The sequence below is a fragment of the Fundulus heteroclitus genome, chromosome 2 (assembly GCF_011125445.2).
Source record: "Fundulus heteroclitus isolate FHET01 chromosome 2, MU-UCD_Fhet_4.1, whole genome shotgun sequence".
Lineage (NCBI taxonomy): Eukaryota > Metazoa > Chordata > Actinopteri > Cyprinodontiformes > Fundulidae > Fundulus > Fundulus heteroclitus.
In genome coordinates this window covers 25,229,195-25,242,639 of record NC_046362.1, presented here as the reverse complement: position 1 = coordinate 25,242,639, position 13,445 = coordinate 25,229,195, and the positions used below count along the sequence as shown (strand labels likewise).

Sequence of the window (13,445 nt, the reverse complement as noted above, 5' to 3'; positions counted from 1 at the left end):
CACAAATAATGGTCTTGGAAAAAAAAAAGTTACCCTTTTCCAAATGAGCTACTTCAGTACACCAGTCACATGAAGTAGTGCAACTGAAACCTCCATTTAATGCTATATTTCTACATTTAAAGATATGCATTGACGCTCTCTCTTAACCAACAGGGGTTTGTTTTCATCAAGATAAGCCATAGTTCACATCGCATTATTTCTTTTTCTTTTTTTTTTTTTGAGATGACAATAAATTATATAACAATTGATGAGTTGCTCCATTCCCATTTTCTTCCTGTTAGATGCACTTTTCTATCGGCCAGTGGATTAAAGAAAAATCTATTCCACATTCTTGTTAGCTTAGCAGGACTGAAAATTGTTAGCTTTCTGAAGCCTTGTCAAAAACTGGGATCAGCCCTTTTTTTACATTATGGAAAGCTCATTTGTCATTTAATCAGAGAGCCTTTCAAAGGAAAATCCAACATATTTAGTGCTCAGTTAAAAAGAGGAACTATGTGACATAGACAGTCAGAGCACTCTGCCCATGATTTACAAGCGTACCTGTGATAGACAGAACAAAGATTATATTTTTTTTAAATATTATTCCATATGGGTTGTTAAAACATCAGATATTGTAGTAGGCAGCAAACAGTGCCTGTGTCGTGGGACGGAAAAGCACATTGCCCTGCGTACGGTAATTGCCAGAGAAAATAGGAAGCCTTCACTTCCTAAAAATGTTAACACTTGTGAACATAAAATAGTACAAGAAAGCTCAGTCCATTTTGATGAAAAAGGGCTTGTGTCAGTCATCAGTCAGCGGAATTGGTCGAGGCAGCCAGCCGAGCGTTAAAATGTTGCCGGTGATGAGCACAGCGTTCCTATCATCGGGCTAATGGAGGCAGACCTGCAGGTGTGAACTGCCTCAGCAGGCTTTCTCAGTCCAACATCAATTATCCAAACACACACACACACACACACACACACACACACACAAGCCAGCGAAGTGGAAGGGATGGATGGCATGCAGATGCATATTTTGTTTCAGTGTGCAGACATGCTGATCGAGAGAAATGGATTGTCAGTTAAAACACACCGACATCTTGCTGGTGTGCATTAAAGTTCGCTTTGTGAGCGTGAAGGCAGCTGTTTTTCTTTTTTCCTGGAAAAGTTCAGAACTTTCTTTACGTCTTCAATAACGTCGCCAGCTAAACATCGCATCGACGTATAAATATGCGTCATGCTGCTTTAATCTGATCAAATCAGGCAGTTATATTGGCCCAGCCTAATGGACTGCTAATTACCTGATGAGGAGTAATCTGCATCAGTGGCTCGGGTTTGGATCGGTAGATTCTGCTGCCCCCTTCTGGATGCATTTTGTCATTGAAACGGCAAAGAGATCAAATGCGGCCGGTGACAGTCCGGTCATATCTCATTCTCCTCCATCTTTACCATCCAGGCGAAGCAGAATGAGCTGGAGGACCTGAACAAGGAGCTGAGGCAGTGCAACCTGCAGCAGTTTATTCAGCAGACGGGCGTCGTGCCGCCCCACAGCCAGTCACGCACAGAGCTGCAGGAGCAGCTGGAGCAGCTGGAGCAGCTGGAACTGGCAGCAGGTAGCATGGATCCTACATACCCTGCATGTTTTTTTTTTTTTATCTGTTGTTGTTTTTTCAGTGTGATAGCTGAAGACGGTCCCTTTTTTTTCCCTCTCCTTCAGGCCGCAGTGCAACTCCTGTGGAATTTCCTCTTCGTCCGACGGCCAAACAGTTTCTAGGACATCCGCGGAACCTGCAGAACCCTCTAGTGTCCAGTCTCAACCCTGAGGGTGTGTATGTGTGAGACCCCGCTGCTTCCCACGTCTCCATCCCCTGGCCCCCAAGCCCCTCGCCCCCATATCTCCTCCAGCTTTCCTGGGCTCTTAATGCTGATGCTTTCAGTAATGGTGTTTGATCCTGGGACTACCTGTGCACCAGTGGTCTCCTCTACTCCTTAACTTCCCCGTGCTCAGCCACTGCAGGGTGAAAGGCTTTTCCTTTAACCGCATTCTTTTAGTCTCGTCCCTAACCTTTTGCATCTGATGCGGTTTCCCCCCGCGTTCTTCCTTTTGAGCGTTTCTCACATCCTTGTACGCTTCGATTCTCAAGGGTTTTATCTTCTCTGTACTGCCACGTCCTCCCTGCCGCACGCTGTTTGCTTCTGGACTAACCGTAACTGTTTCTGTTATACCTTAATGCATCTCGGGATTTGCTGCTAATCCCCCTCCTTTTGTAATTATGAGTGGCCTTCCCACCCTCGAGTCAAAAATGCTCTCCCAGCAGCTGCTCTTCCCCTGCATCTCAATATAACCTATTGATCGCGCTGCAAAATGACTGTGCCAGATGTTCTGATTGTGTGCGTGTCTTTTTTTTTTTCTAACTATGGTTTTGTGAAACAATTGGCACCAATATAATTTCTGTTTGCCTTTCACGTGCGAGGACCGTTGAGTGCCACGTGAGGGGATGTATCTGCACAATGCCTTGTACTTTGGTGATGCTTGACTTCCAAAGAGCACGAGCCTGTTACAGTGGGCTCTGCGAATGTGTTGCACTGTCCCGTTCTCTCCCCCCCCACCGTGTCAAGCATTGGGCCGCGTGTGCCTACAGAGAAACGTATCTTTTTGGACCCTTTATCGAAGACTTTTTTCCCGGGACTGTCTATTTTAACTAGATGTTTGTTTAAAAAGCACCAGGCACATTTCAGACGTAGAGCACCAGGCGCTGGGTTTTGTAGAGATGCTTCTTCTGCTCTCCTCTGGCGCTGATGTCTCTGGTTCTTTTCTGTCTTCACACCCACAGTTTGACCTGTCTCGACTCGCACCGCACCTCGTTGTACTATAGGATCAAGACAAGTTAATTAATGCACAGTGCTTTTACACCTCGAACATTTCACTTTTTTTTATTCCAGGTTACAACCACACACTGGAATAGCCGACACAAAGTAGCGCATAATTCTGGAGTGTGGCAAGCATTTGTATTCCGATATCCTTAAATCAAAGGATCAAAGTCGGCCCTCAATAGCCGGCCGTCCTGCATGTTTTAGATGATTCAACACACGTGGATCAAATTATTGGTTCATTAGCAAGTCTCCCAAGAGCAAGCCTCGCTCAGCAATTTCATTCAGGTGTGTTGGAGCGAGGGCAAATAGAAAACCCTCAGGGCACCAGCCTTTGTGGTCCGGATTTGGACACACCTGCTCTAAAGACCTCGCCTAATAAGTAAAAACACAAAAGTCCACCTGTGGTGTGAGATAACATCAGTTTAATAAATCCAGCTGTTCTGCGAAGGTCTCTGATGTGCATCATGAGCACCAAAGAAGACACACGTCAGAAAGTTTGGTGAAAAGGTTGTGGAAGATTTAGGCAGGTGTATGTAGGCCAAAGTTATGTAGGGGACGCAACAGACACGCCGAAGAAGGAGCTCTGGCCATATTAGAGGAAAAATAGGTACATTTTTAGAATTCACACACTGCACACCACCCTAAACACACCGCTCCAATAGGGACACATGGTGGTGGCAGCATCATGGGGATGTTTCTCTTCGGCAGGGGAAAATGGGGGGTGGTGAGAGCTGATAAGACACTGCGTGGAACTAAAGACCAGGTAAAGAAACTGCAGAGGATTTGATTAGGGGAAAAAGCTTCTAGCAGAAAGAAAAACAGACTCGGACATACATGCGTGTTAGAATCGTCTTGTGTTGGGATGGCCTAATCCTCCTCCCGGAGGACTGAACACATTCCCATGTCTCACCTTTTCAGATGTGCCGTTTCCCTCCTGTTCCAGAGTTATGTGCTACTTTGTGTGGTTCTCGGAGTTTGTGGTTGTCCTCTCACAAAACGTAGGAGCACTTATTCAATTCACGGTCCATCCACATATCAAACATAACACTGTTTCTGTCAATACTATACAGAACACTCAGATTGGTTTACTAATCATTTCAATACGTTTTACGATGTTTCGATAGATCGTCCTAACGTGATCGGTCAAACTGTTGTGTGCGTCTGGTGTGCATTTCCTTCCCATTTGCAGTGTTATTTTTCTTTAAGTGTTATTTTCCTTTAAGATTAGAAACAATTCCCCTTATCAGATTTATATATATATATATATATATATATATATATATATATATATATATATATATATATATATATATATATTCTATTCTGACTACAAGCCTTGAGTTATGATCCACAAAATCTGAAATTAAATGAATTAACCCAGCAACTGGTCTTGGGCCAGGCTGTTCTCCCTGCAGGCGTGTGTGCCTGTCCAGATTAATCCAACACTTTAATGAAGTTTCTTAGCTGAAAAATGCCCCCCCCCTCAAGAAAAAAAAAAATAGCCAAACAAACAAAAAAATGGGATCATCATCCCCCACTTGTTTTTGTGTCTTGCAGTCCTCACATCCCGAGAGTCGTCATGGAGATAAAACACGGACCGCAGGGCCAAGGGAAAGTTTTTTTTTGTCTCACCATCGCCTCTTGTTTAACCCCTTTTGCTTCCTAACATTTCCATTCATTATTAATTTACTCACACGTACTTTATATAAATAAGAAAAGATATATTTACAAAGTTTTGCTACTGTAAAACATTTCAAAGCTATCTGTACGAAATGTAAAATAACTTAGGAACCTTTGACCAATAGAGATTATTACAATTCCTGTGTATTTAAATAATAAAATGTGAATCGTGTTTTAGATATTCTGTTGTTGTGTGATTTCTTAAACACCTCCTTTTTACGAAATGTTATAAGAAACCCTATTTGAATCCCTGCGGTATCTAATTGACTTACAAGTGTGCAATTGCTGAAAAATTACAAACGCTGCAATCCGACTACACAACATGTACCATGGATAGATTTCAAAGTGTTGAAGTATGCCTGCTTTTCTCCGTACTTGATGTTTAACGGGTCTGTGATTTCTTATTTCTCATGATCTCTAGGCATCGATAATAAACTCTTTACATGTAACCGATGGAAACCTCATGGAGGGAAACGAGTCAAAGACGCTGGCGTCCCAGCTGCTGCTGTTATTGATAATGTAAACTCACGGATGAAAACTGAACACAAGCAAAGCGCTCGTTTAAGAAGTGAAGTTTTTCCACTTTTTTTCATCTTACAAATTTCAACGTATTTTATTGCCATTTTGAACGTTGAAGCAAAACAAAATAGCAAATAATTGCTAAACAAGCAATTATTATTAATTGCTAAACAAGCAATTATTATTATTCCTATAATTATTATTATTATTATTATTATTATTATTATTTCATGCTGTGTTGAATTACTCTGACTCTGAGAAGCAGCCAGTAGGCTTTTAGTAACTCTGGATGAGCTGTGGAGATCCAACGATTCAGGAAGGAGAAAAGATCGCTTCTAATCATGCAGAAATCTGCCTCATATGGAAGAGTGGTAAAAAAAGAAAATTACGTTTGATCGACTGAGAGGCCGGATTTCTGGCCAACACGATGGGAGGATGCATGGAGCTACAAGGCAATCAAGGAAGAAACGGTCTTGGAAGCTGCAAAGGACTTGGCAGCGTGGTAGATGTGTAGAGGCCAGTGATCCTCAATAAAATGCAGCTAGAGCTACAACAGATTTGATTTTATCAAAGATTTACGTAATAGACCCAAATTCTGTTTAAAATCTGTTCGCAGATGCTCTTCCCCTATTTACCGAAGAAAAAAGGGCAGGTCTTTCAGTGCGGAGCTTGTAGGCATAGCTACCCCTCCCCAAAACACTTGCAGCTGGAACTGCAAACTTTTCGGCACTCTTGAAAAACACACATTTTCCTTCCACTTCGCAACAATGCGCTCTTCTCAACAAAAAATTTGGAGGGTTGTGACTGTCGCTTGACAAACATATCTAAAGAGGGTAATAATCAAGGCAGGGTTCCCACGGGTCCTTGAAATCCTTGAAAGTTTGTGAATCTGAAAAAAATAAATTCAAGGCCCTTGAAAGTTCTTGAAAACAGCCAAATAAAAAAACACCTTGTCCTTGAAAGTCCTTGAATCCACTGAAATTGTGTCTTTAACAAAGGTAACAAAAGCCTGAGAATGATTTAAATATATCTCTCAGCAGCTTTCTGGCAACCGTGGCACTTTAAACAGAAGTCAAAAACTAGCTTAAACAAAGATAAAAGTAAGTGAAACAAATTGATATAATTCTGAACATCTCAATGCTGCACCTTTTTCCATAAAATTCCATGAAACGGTAGGCTAATGTACATCTTATATGTAATTTAGTATGGCATAGCCATGTACTGTGGATATAAATGTAGGCTATGAATATGATCAATATCAATGTAGGCTATAAATTAAGTCCACTTTCTTGCATTGCTTCTGACCCAACAACTTCTATGCCGTTTAGTCTTTTATTGAATTTGCATTGTATTAAAACATGATAACCTATTCAGCGGTCACAGTAGGTAAATGCCGCCACGTGTGGTCCTTGAATTTGAGGAAATTGGTCCTGGAAAGTCATTGAAAGGTCCTTGAATTTGATGTTCACCAAGGTGTGGGAACCGTGTCAAGGGATAGGAACACCTTTGGACGGCACCACAGGTGGTCATATAAATGCATTTTTTAACATCATCAGCACTGTGTGTTCGTGCTGTGAGGACAAGGGGCCAACATGGAGCTCCCAGTGCAAAACAGAACCATAACACGAGAGTCTCCATTTAAAAATACGGACAATCAAAGCTTCTCTCCGGGGATCATTCATATTCATGGTGTAGGATGAATAACGCCCACTGAGGTTCTGCACACCGCCGTTGTCCTCCGCCCTGTTGCTGTTTGTTTACCCTGGAGACCAAATTTGCTGTCTGTCACACTCTTGGGTGACGTAGGCCTCCCTGTGTGCTCTGGCTGACCCCGCACTGATACCCTGCAGGCTTCTAAAAATACCTCGCTCTGCAGACTCAGGGGAGGGCAGGTACTTCATATTTCTAGTTTGGTTCTTTTCAAATTTATCCTAAAGCATTTTTTTTTTCTCCGCCTCCTTATTTCAATGTTGCCGGCACACAAAACCAAAACGTTTTGATCCGGCGATGAAGCGTGCAGAACTGGATGGTTATAAGGAGATTTACCACTGTCTGACTTTGCAAGGGTTAGATAAGCTTCAAATCCTTGTTTTGTCCCCACTGTCTGGACAGGACCAGAGCCTTGTGTGGAGCACCGACGCCTCCTACTGGACATGGAGAGTGTTTACACCAGCATCTTAGTGCTCAACAAAAACTGTGGCTTTCATCACTTCCACGTACTGTTGCATTCAAACTGTTGATGTTGAGGGACGTGCTGGAGTTAAATGCAGTATTTAATCTTAAATCTAGATAAAAATTGTATTTTATTTATAAAAAAAAATAAAATGTCACATTAAATTACACCCAGGTCAATCCAATCCCATAGTACCAGATTATTGTAAAGATGTTTCAGGGGGGGCTTTGCCTTGGGAATTATCCATATCTTTATTTTTTCTGTCATCTTTTCTTTCTTTCGCCCGGAAACGGGATCTAAACGAGCGTCTGGGGAAACAATCTCCTGGGTTGAGGGACGAGGGTGAGCATATGCACGTCCCCATATTAGGATGACGGCGACGGGGAGCTCAAGTCAAAGAGCCTGACGGACGTGCTCGCGCCTTACTCCTCTGTGTCACAATGACGCATCGCGTTCGCATGAGGTGGGAGTAGGAAGAATCCTGTGAAGACATGCACTGCACAGGACGAGACACAATGAGCAGCAGATGACGCAACAAATGATTTAAGTCACAACTTTACTTCTCACTTTATGCACGTAAAACATACACATTGTACAAGGGGTAACAAGTTACTCAGAAATAAGTTAAATGTTGTTTATATTCAGGAAAAGGTAAGAAAAAAAAAGCCACCAAAACATGATTACCTTTTTGTTTCATATATATATATATATATATATATATATATATATATATATATATATATATATATATATATATATATATATTACTTGTATTACTTAGAGCATTAAGAACTAAAGAATATTGACTGGTGTTGATAGCTACAGAGATTTAGATGTAAATTTCTACAAAATTCTGAGAAAACTAAGAATACCCTGCTTTGTTTTTTTACAGGAACTATGTTTTATGGCACTACGGTCTTAATTAGGAGTTTTCAGATTGGAAGGGGGCAGGAAAAGAGGGCTTAAAACGTCCAGCAAAACTCCAGCGGTCAGGAGTCAGTGTCGAGGCCTAATGGTTTCTGCATATGGGCCCTCTCTGCCGCTACGCCTCGTGTTGCCCTCACAAACTCTGATTTAAAGAATGCGCACTTACTGTGGAATACCTCATTCCAGATTTCACCGGTCTACGTATCTGCGCATTCAATGTGTGTCTCAATTTAAGCTGGCACCTTGTGTCGCCAAAGAATTAAAAACAGCTTCTTTCTTTTTTTTTTTTTAGATGAAAAGTTTTCACCCATCTCCAATTGTTCAGCGTAGAATAAGACCATTTTTAGACTAGAAAGAGTTTGAGGGAGTCCAGATTGGTTCAAAATAAAAAATCTCACTGAAATAGTCCAGGAATTAGATATCAATATAAGCACGGACAAAAAGCCATATCAAAACCTGCCACTGACGTAACAATAACCTAATTTTTGGAGCGACCCAGAAACCTCCAGCTTGTCATGACTGAGAGAAAAACTGATCAAACTGTGAAACGGAAACTGAAAGAAAACTCACCAGCTGCCTCAACCGGTGGCAAAAAGGCCAGGAGGGGGGGGGGGGGGGGGGGGGGGGGGGGTCAACTGGGGAGGCAAGGCAAAAGCCGGCCTGGTTCTAAATAGGGTATGTCAGCATAGTAGGAAGTACATGTGGAGACCACTGGGAGGCCAATCGAGTGGATCGGGCCTTTCCCAGCAGCGCGCAGGACATGATCTAGAACAGCGTGTACATATAGGTGTCTGTCTGCCTTGTCCGGCGGAGGCTGGTCTCTGAAGGCGAGGCGGAGCGGAGCGCGCGGTATTCCCAAAACCAGGTTAGCCGCTGTCACACGCACAGTGGAACTGGCAACTGGCACAATGTGCGTTAGTCAGTGGCTTACCTGCTTTTAGTTCTCAGTGACGGTGCTTTAGGCTCGCACCCTCTGTAGAGCACAAAACAAACACTGTCATCGTTCACAAAATGGGTCAAATTAAAGAGTTAAAATAATCCCGATGCCACACAATGGCATCACAGTTCAGTAACACAAGAGGAAGCTATATTAGGCAAATGTTCCATTGTTTTAACGGTGTAATAGAGAAGCCAACAAATTAGATCTGACTTCCTGTTCATGATGTATGGATCATCCAGGACATTAACATACAGTTAAAACCATATTGTGTTTTTTTTTTAACTGGTAAAAAGAAAGTTTCATTCTCAGAAATTGCTACAGTAAACAAATTGGTCAATTTATAACAAAATACAGCTTATAAGATGATTAAACGATCCTATATAAGACTATATGTTGATTTTAAGAAATGTAGAGCTACTCACCAGTTCAAGTTTTCTTTTGCAATATTTCTTTTTAGTAAAAAAAAGAGTTGAATTCCTGACCAAACGTCCTAATAGATCATATCCAATTTTTAAAACGTTTTTTTTATTTCTTCCATTATTAAAAGAATCTCAGCCCAGGACTGGAGTTGTGCGCTTTTAGGAATATTCTTTAGCATACACCGCCGCAGAAGTTCAGTTCACTTGCATTACCCCTGCTGCCCACTCCCCTGCATCCTCAACCCGACCTGGTTATGCAAATGAGGAGCGACCTGGCGTTCGGCTCAGCCAATCGGGTGCCGCGCTGCAGGGGAATGTCCCTCCTTTAGGCAATAATTGACAAATCAGGAGCTCCGTGGGCGGGACGTCGAAGAACAGCATGTTCAGTCGATTGTTCGAGTTGTAGTTGGGGTGCGGCGCGTTCAGTTCTGCACGTCGTACATCAGGAATGAACCATTACCTCCTTAACAGTTTCCTGTCCCGCTACGTAATTGTTGTGCACATCTGCGCTATAAAGGTTCCTTTACCCTTAAAGAGACGCCCCGGAATGCGGCAGCCGCCACCCGAGCTGGTTTGGGTGGGTTTTAAAGCCGTTTTGTCCGCGAGCGCTGCGACCCCTCCGGTGTGTAGTGGTTGAACTCGGCTTACTTTGTGTACCGCGTTGCCATGAGCGGAGTGTGGCTGTGCACGTACCAAGGATGCTGCATGACAGTCTGATCTGATGATGATGACGGGAAGGAAGGGAGGACAGTGCACACTCAATTATTTACGGAACGCGAGCTGACATCATATATATATATATATATATATATATATATATATATATATATATATATATATATATATATATATATATATATATATATATATATATGTGTGTGTGTGTGTGTGTGTGTATGTATGTATGTATGTATGTATGTATTATGTATGTATGTATGTATGTATGTATGTATTAATACAATTTAGTTCCAAAGGTTTAATTTAAACATCAAGATGAAAACTTAAAGGTAGTTTAAATACGTGTAGATATTACTATAAGCACTTAATGTCTTAATTAACTTTAATTGCATTTATTCCTTTCCAAAACGGAACTTATTATTATTATTATTATTATTATTATTATTATTATTATTATTATTATTATTTCTTGTTGTGTTGGATTACTCTTTACGAGGATGTACTTGACCTCCCGACAAACCCTGTTCATGCTTCATTATGTAACAGTTGATTTGTGGAATTTACTTGGGCCACTAGGGGGCGACATATTCGTTTTTTTTTTTTTTTTTTTTTTTAATAAACGACGCCCAACGGCTTTTACACAATTTGCCAGACATTTTTTTTTTTGTTTTTTATATTATTGGCATGACATGTCTTGTAAAGTCCAAAGAAAAAAAAAGGAAAAACGAAATTACATTTATTTATTTATTTTTCAAATAGAAATCGCTCGAAACTGTTCAAATGTAGCTCTGAATGGATTTGTAAGGGGTGGTTGCCCTGCTAAAAGATGAGAATCTCACAGTCTCTGGTCTTCGACAGTTTCTTCATGTTCTTCTAGAATTTCCCTTATCTCTGTACTGTTTCCCATCAACTCTGACCAACTTCCTTGCAATTTTTGGAAAACATCCCCGCAGCGTGATGCTGTCATCATCATATCTCACTTTGGAGATGGTGTAATCAGACGAATGTGCAGTAGCACTATGTTTATGGTATTACCGAAGTATAGAGAATTTTTCATATGTAAGTAAATTGTAAACTTTCTTTATATCACAGCTTTCACAGATAAAAAAAAAATCACAAAGTGCTTTACAGTGTATTAAACACCATATAGAAATATCACAATATCTAATGATGTGATCCAGAACTCTATCTTTTTAAAACATATATTCACAATGTTTTTTTATGTTACTTAACTTATTTAATGTAATTACAAAACCGGTCAGCCTTTTTATACGAGTAATGTACATTTACATGCGGTACAATGTAAACAGTTAAATCCCCAGTTTCTTTATCATAGTGATTTGATGAATATTCCTGCAGCCTCTCTACTTTTCTTTTTTTTCTTTTTTTTTTACTCTTGGCCTTCTGCTACTTTCACATTAAGAGTTACTGTGCCAATCTTAAAATTCAACTTTGTTTCTGTCCAACTGGGTCCGTGGCAAGACACAACTAATGAAAAAGAAAAATTAGCAGCAATCTATGTCTTTGTTACAGACTACAAACAAACAACTAAGAGCCTAAAGGTCTGAAGTAAAATGTGTACTTATATTGTTATTTACAAACATAATCCTCCAATTTATCCATGAAGCTCAGGAATCATCAGTCCGCAGCATCCGCTGCAGGTCCACCAGGTTCTGCAAAAGCTTTTTCCCTGCGGCCATCAGACTGTTGAACTGCTGCTGAACTGCTGAACTATAACCCATAAACTCTGCACAACATTCGCATATTTGCACATTTTGCATCATTGCATCCCCATCTAGCATTACAAATGCTGTCGAACTCTTAGTTTTTAAATGCATTCTTGCATAAATGCCCTTTGCACAATCAAATTCTGTACATACAAATGTTTTTTTTTTAAAAATAAAAAATTCTCACCTCTACACTGTGACTTTCTCCTGCATTGTTTACATTTCAATTGCTTTACTTTTAAATTCAGTGCTGCACCTTATACTGTATTTTAAATCTACTGTAAATTACAAGCTGTATTCTTGCACAAATGCCCTTGCACAATCAATTCTGTACATACAAATGGTTTTTAAAAATACTCACCTGTACACTGTGACTTTCTCCAGCACCTTATACTGTAATTTAATTTTACTGCAATTTACAAGCTGTATGCAACGAAATGTCGTTCTGTACGCACTCTGTACATACAAAATGACAAATAAAGTTATCTAAGTCTAAGTCAAAGTTAAGAGGCATAAACAGATATAATAATTTTAGTTACCGTTGTTCCACAAGGGAAGACGTGCTACCAAAATATATTAGCCCTGTTTTAAATATTACCTTTGCTTTCTCTCCAGTTCTAAAAAAAACATCTGAAGTCAGTCATGCAGCATTAACCTTGTTTGATAGATACAATATAGATTTATCTGTCTCTTTGAAATTTGACCAACTACCAGATGTGCATATTCCCTTTTCTTTATACCTAGCCAACACAAATGTGAACCCATCCAGAGGGTAGGTCCACTGGATGGGTTCCTTTTTATCGAAACATTTATTCTCTTCTCTGAAAGACTTCTTCAGTGTGTAGTGTTGTAGGTAAACTTTGCCTAAGTTGTGTCTTTGCATAGTGGACCAACACGTGTAAGTGTGACAATCAAAACTGGATGTTTGCATACAAAAGAAGAGCATTATGCTACCAACTGTTTATTAGTGCTCTGATGGCCATTTATTGTTCCCAGGGGGCTGAGTCATACTCGCAATAACAGCGTGTAAGAGCATTGTCCACAGCAGAGACTGGAGTATCTGTCCATAGGGCCACAATAATAAGTCAGACACTTAATAGAGTTGGGCTTTTTTAAAAAAAAAAGTGGCCAGAATACAATCTTTACTTAGTGTTAAAAATAATAAGGCACATTTTAAGTTTGCCAAAAGGCATGTGGGCGACTCCCTGAATGCATGGAGGAAGGTTCTCTGGTCAAATGAGACTAAAGTTTGAACTTTTTGGTCACCAAGGAAAACGCTGTGCGCAAACCCAGCACATCCCGTCACCCAAAGCACACCATCCCCACAGTGAAATGTGGTGGTGGCAGCATCATGCCGTTGCGATGTTTTTCAGCAACAGAGACTAGGAACTGCTCCAAGTCAAAGGGAAATGTGGATGGTGCTGAATACAGAAATATTCTTTAGCAAAACTTCAAATCTGTCAGTCTGCCTGTAAGTTGAGCCTGGGACGGAGGTTCACCTTCCAGCAGGACAATGACCCGAAGCAAAC

General features: G+C 40.7%; 1 protein-coding gene and 1 long non-coding RNA gene across 5 annotated transcripts in view; one reads left to right on the top strand and one right to left on the bottom strand.

The window, feature by feature from the left end:
* Positions 1 to 4,712, top strand: part of rassf7a (Ras association domain family member 7a) — a 51,721-nt gene extending 47,009 nt beyond the window's left edge. For all 4 annotated transcript variants that reach the window (XM_036151463.1, XM_036151461.1, XM_036151451.1 and 1 more), the window contains exons 4-6: positions 1,436 to 1,592; positions 1,697 to 1,804; positions 4,411 to 4,712. In XM_036151463.1, coding sequence (XP_036007356.1) covers positions 1,436 to 1,592; positions 1,697 to 1,804; positions 4,411 to 4,442 — 297 coding nt within the window. In that variant the 3' untranslated portion in view covers positions 4,443 to 4,712. The remainder of the gene's footprint in view (positions 1 to 1,435; positions 1,593 to 1,696; positions 1,805 to 4,410) is intronic.
* Positions 4,713 to 8,429: 3,717 nt separating this feature from the next.
* Positions 8,430 to 10,286, bottom strand: LOC118567140. Its single transcript, XR_004933510.1, has 2 exons — positions 9,515 to 10,286; positions 8,430 to 9,125 (listed from the first exon to the last, which is right to left on the bottom strand). It is a non-coding gene; the product is annotated as an uncharacterized LOC118567140 (long non-coding RNA).
* Between the last annotated feature and the right edge of the window lie 3,159 nt (positions 10,287 to 13,445).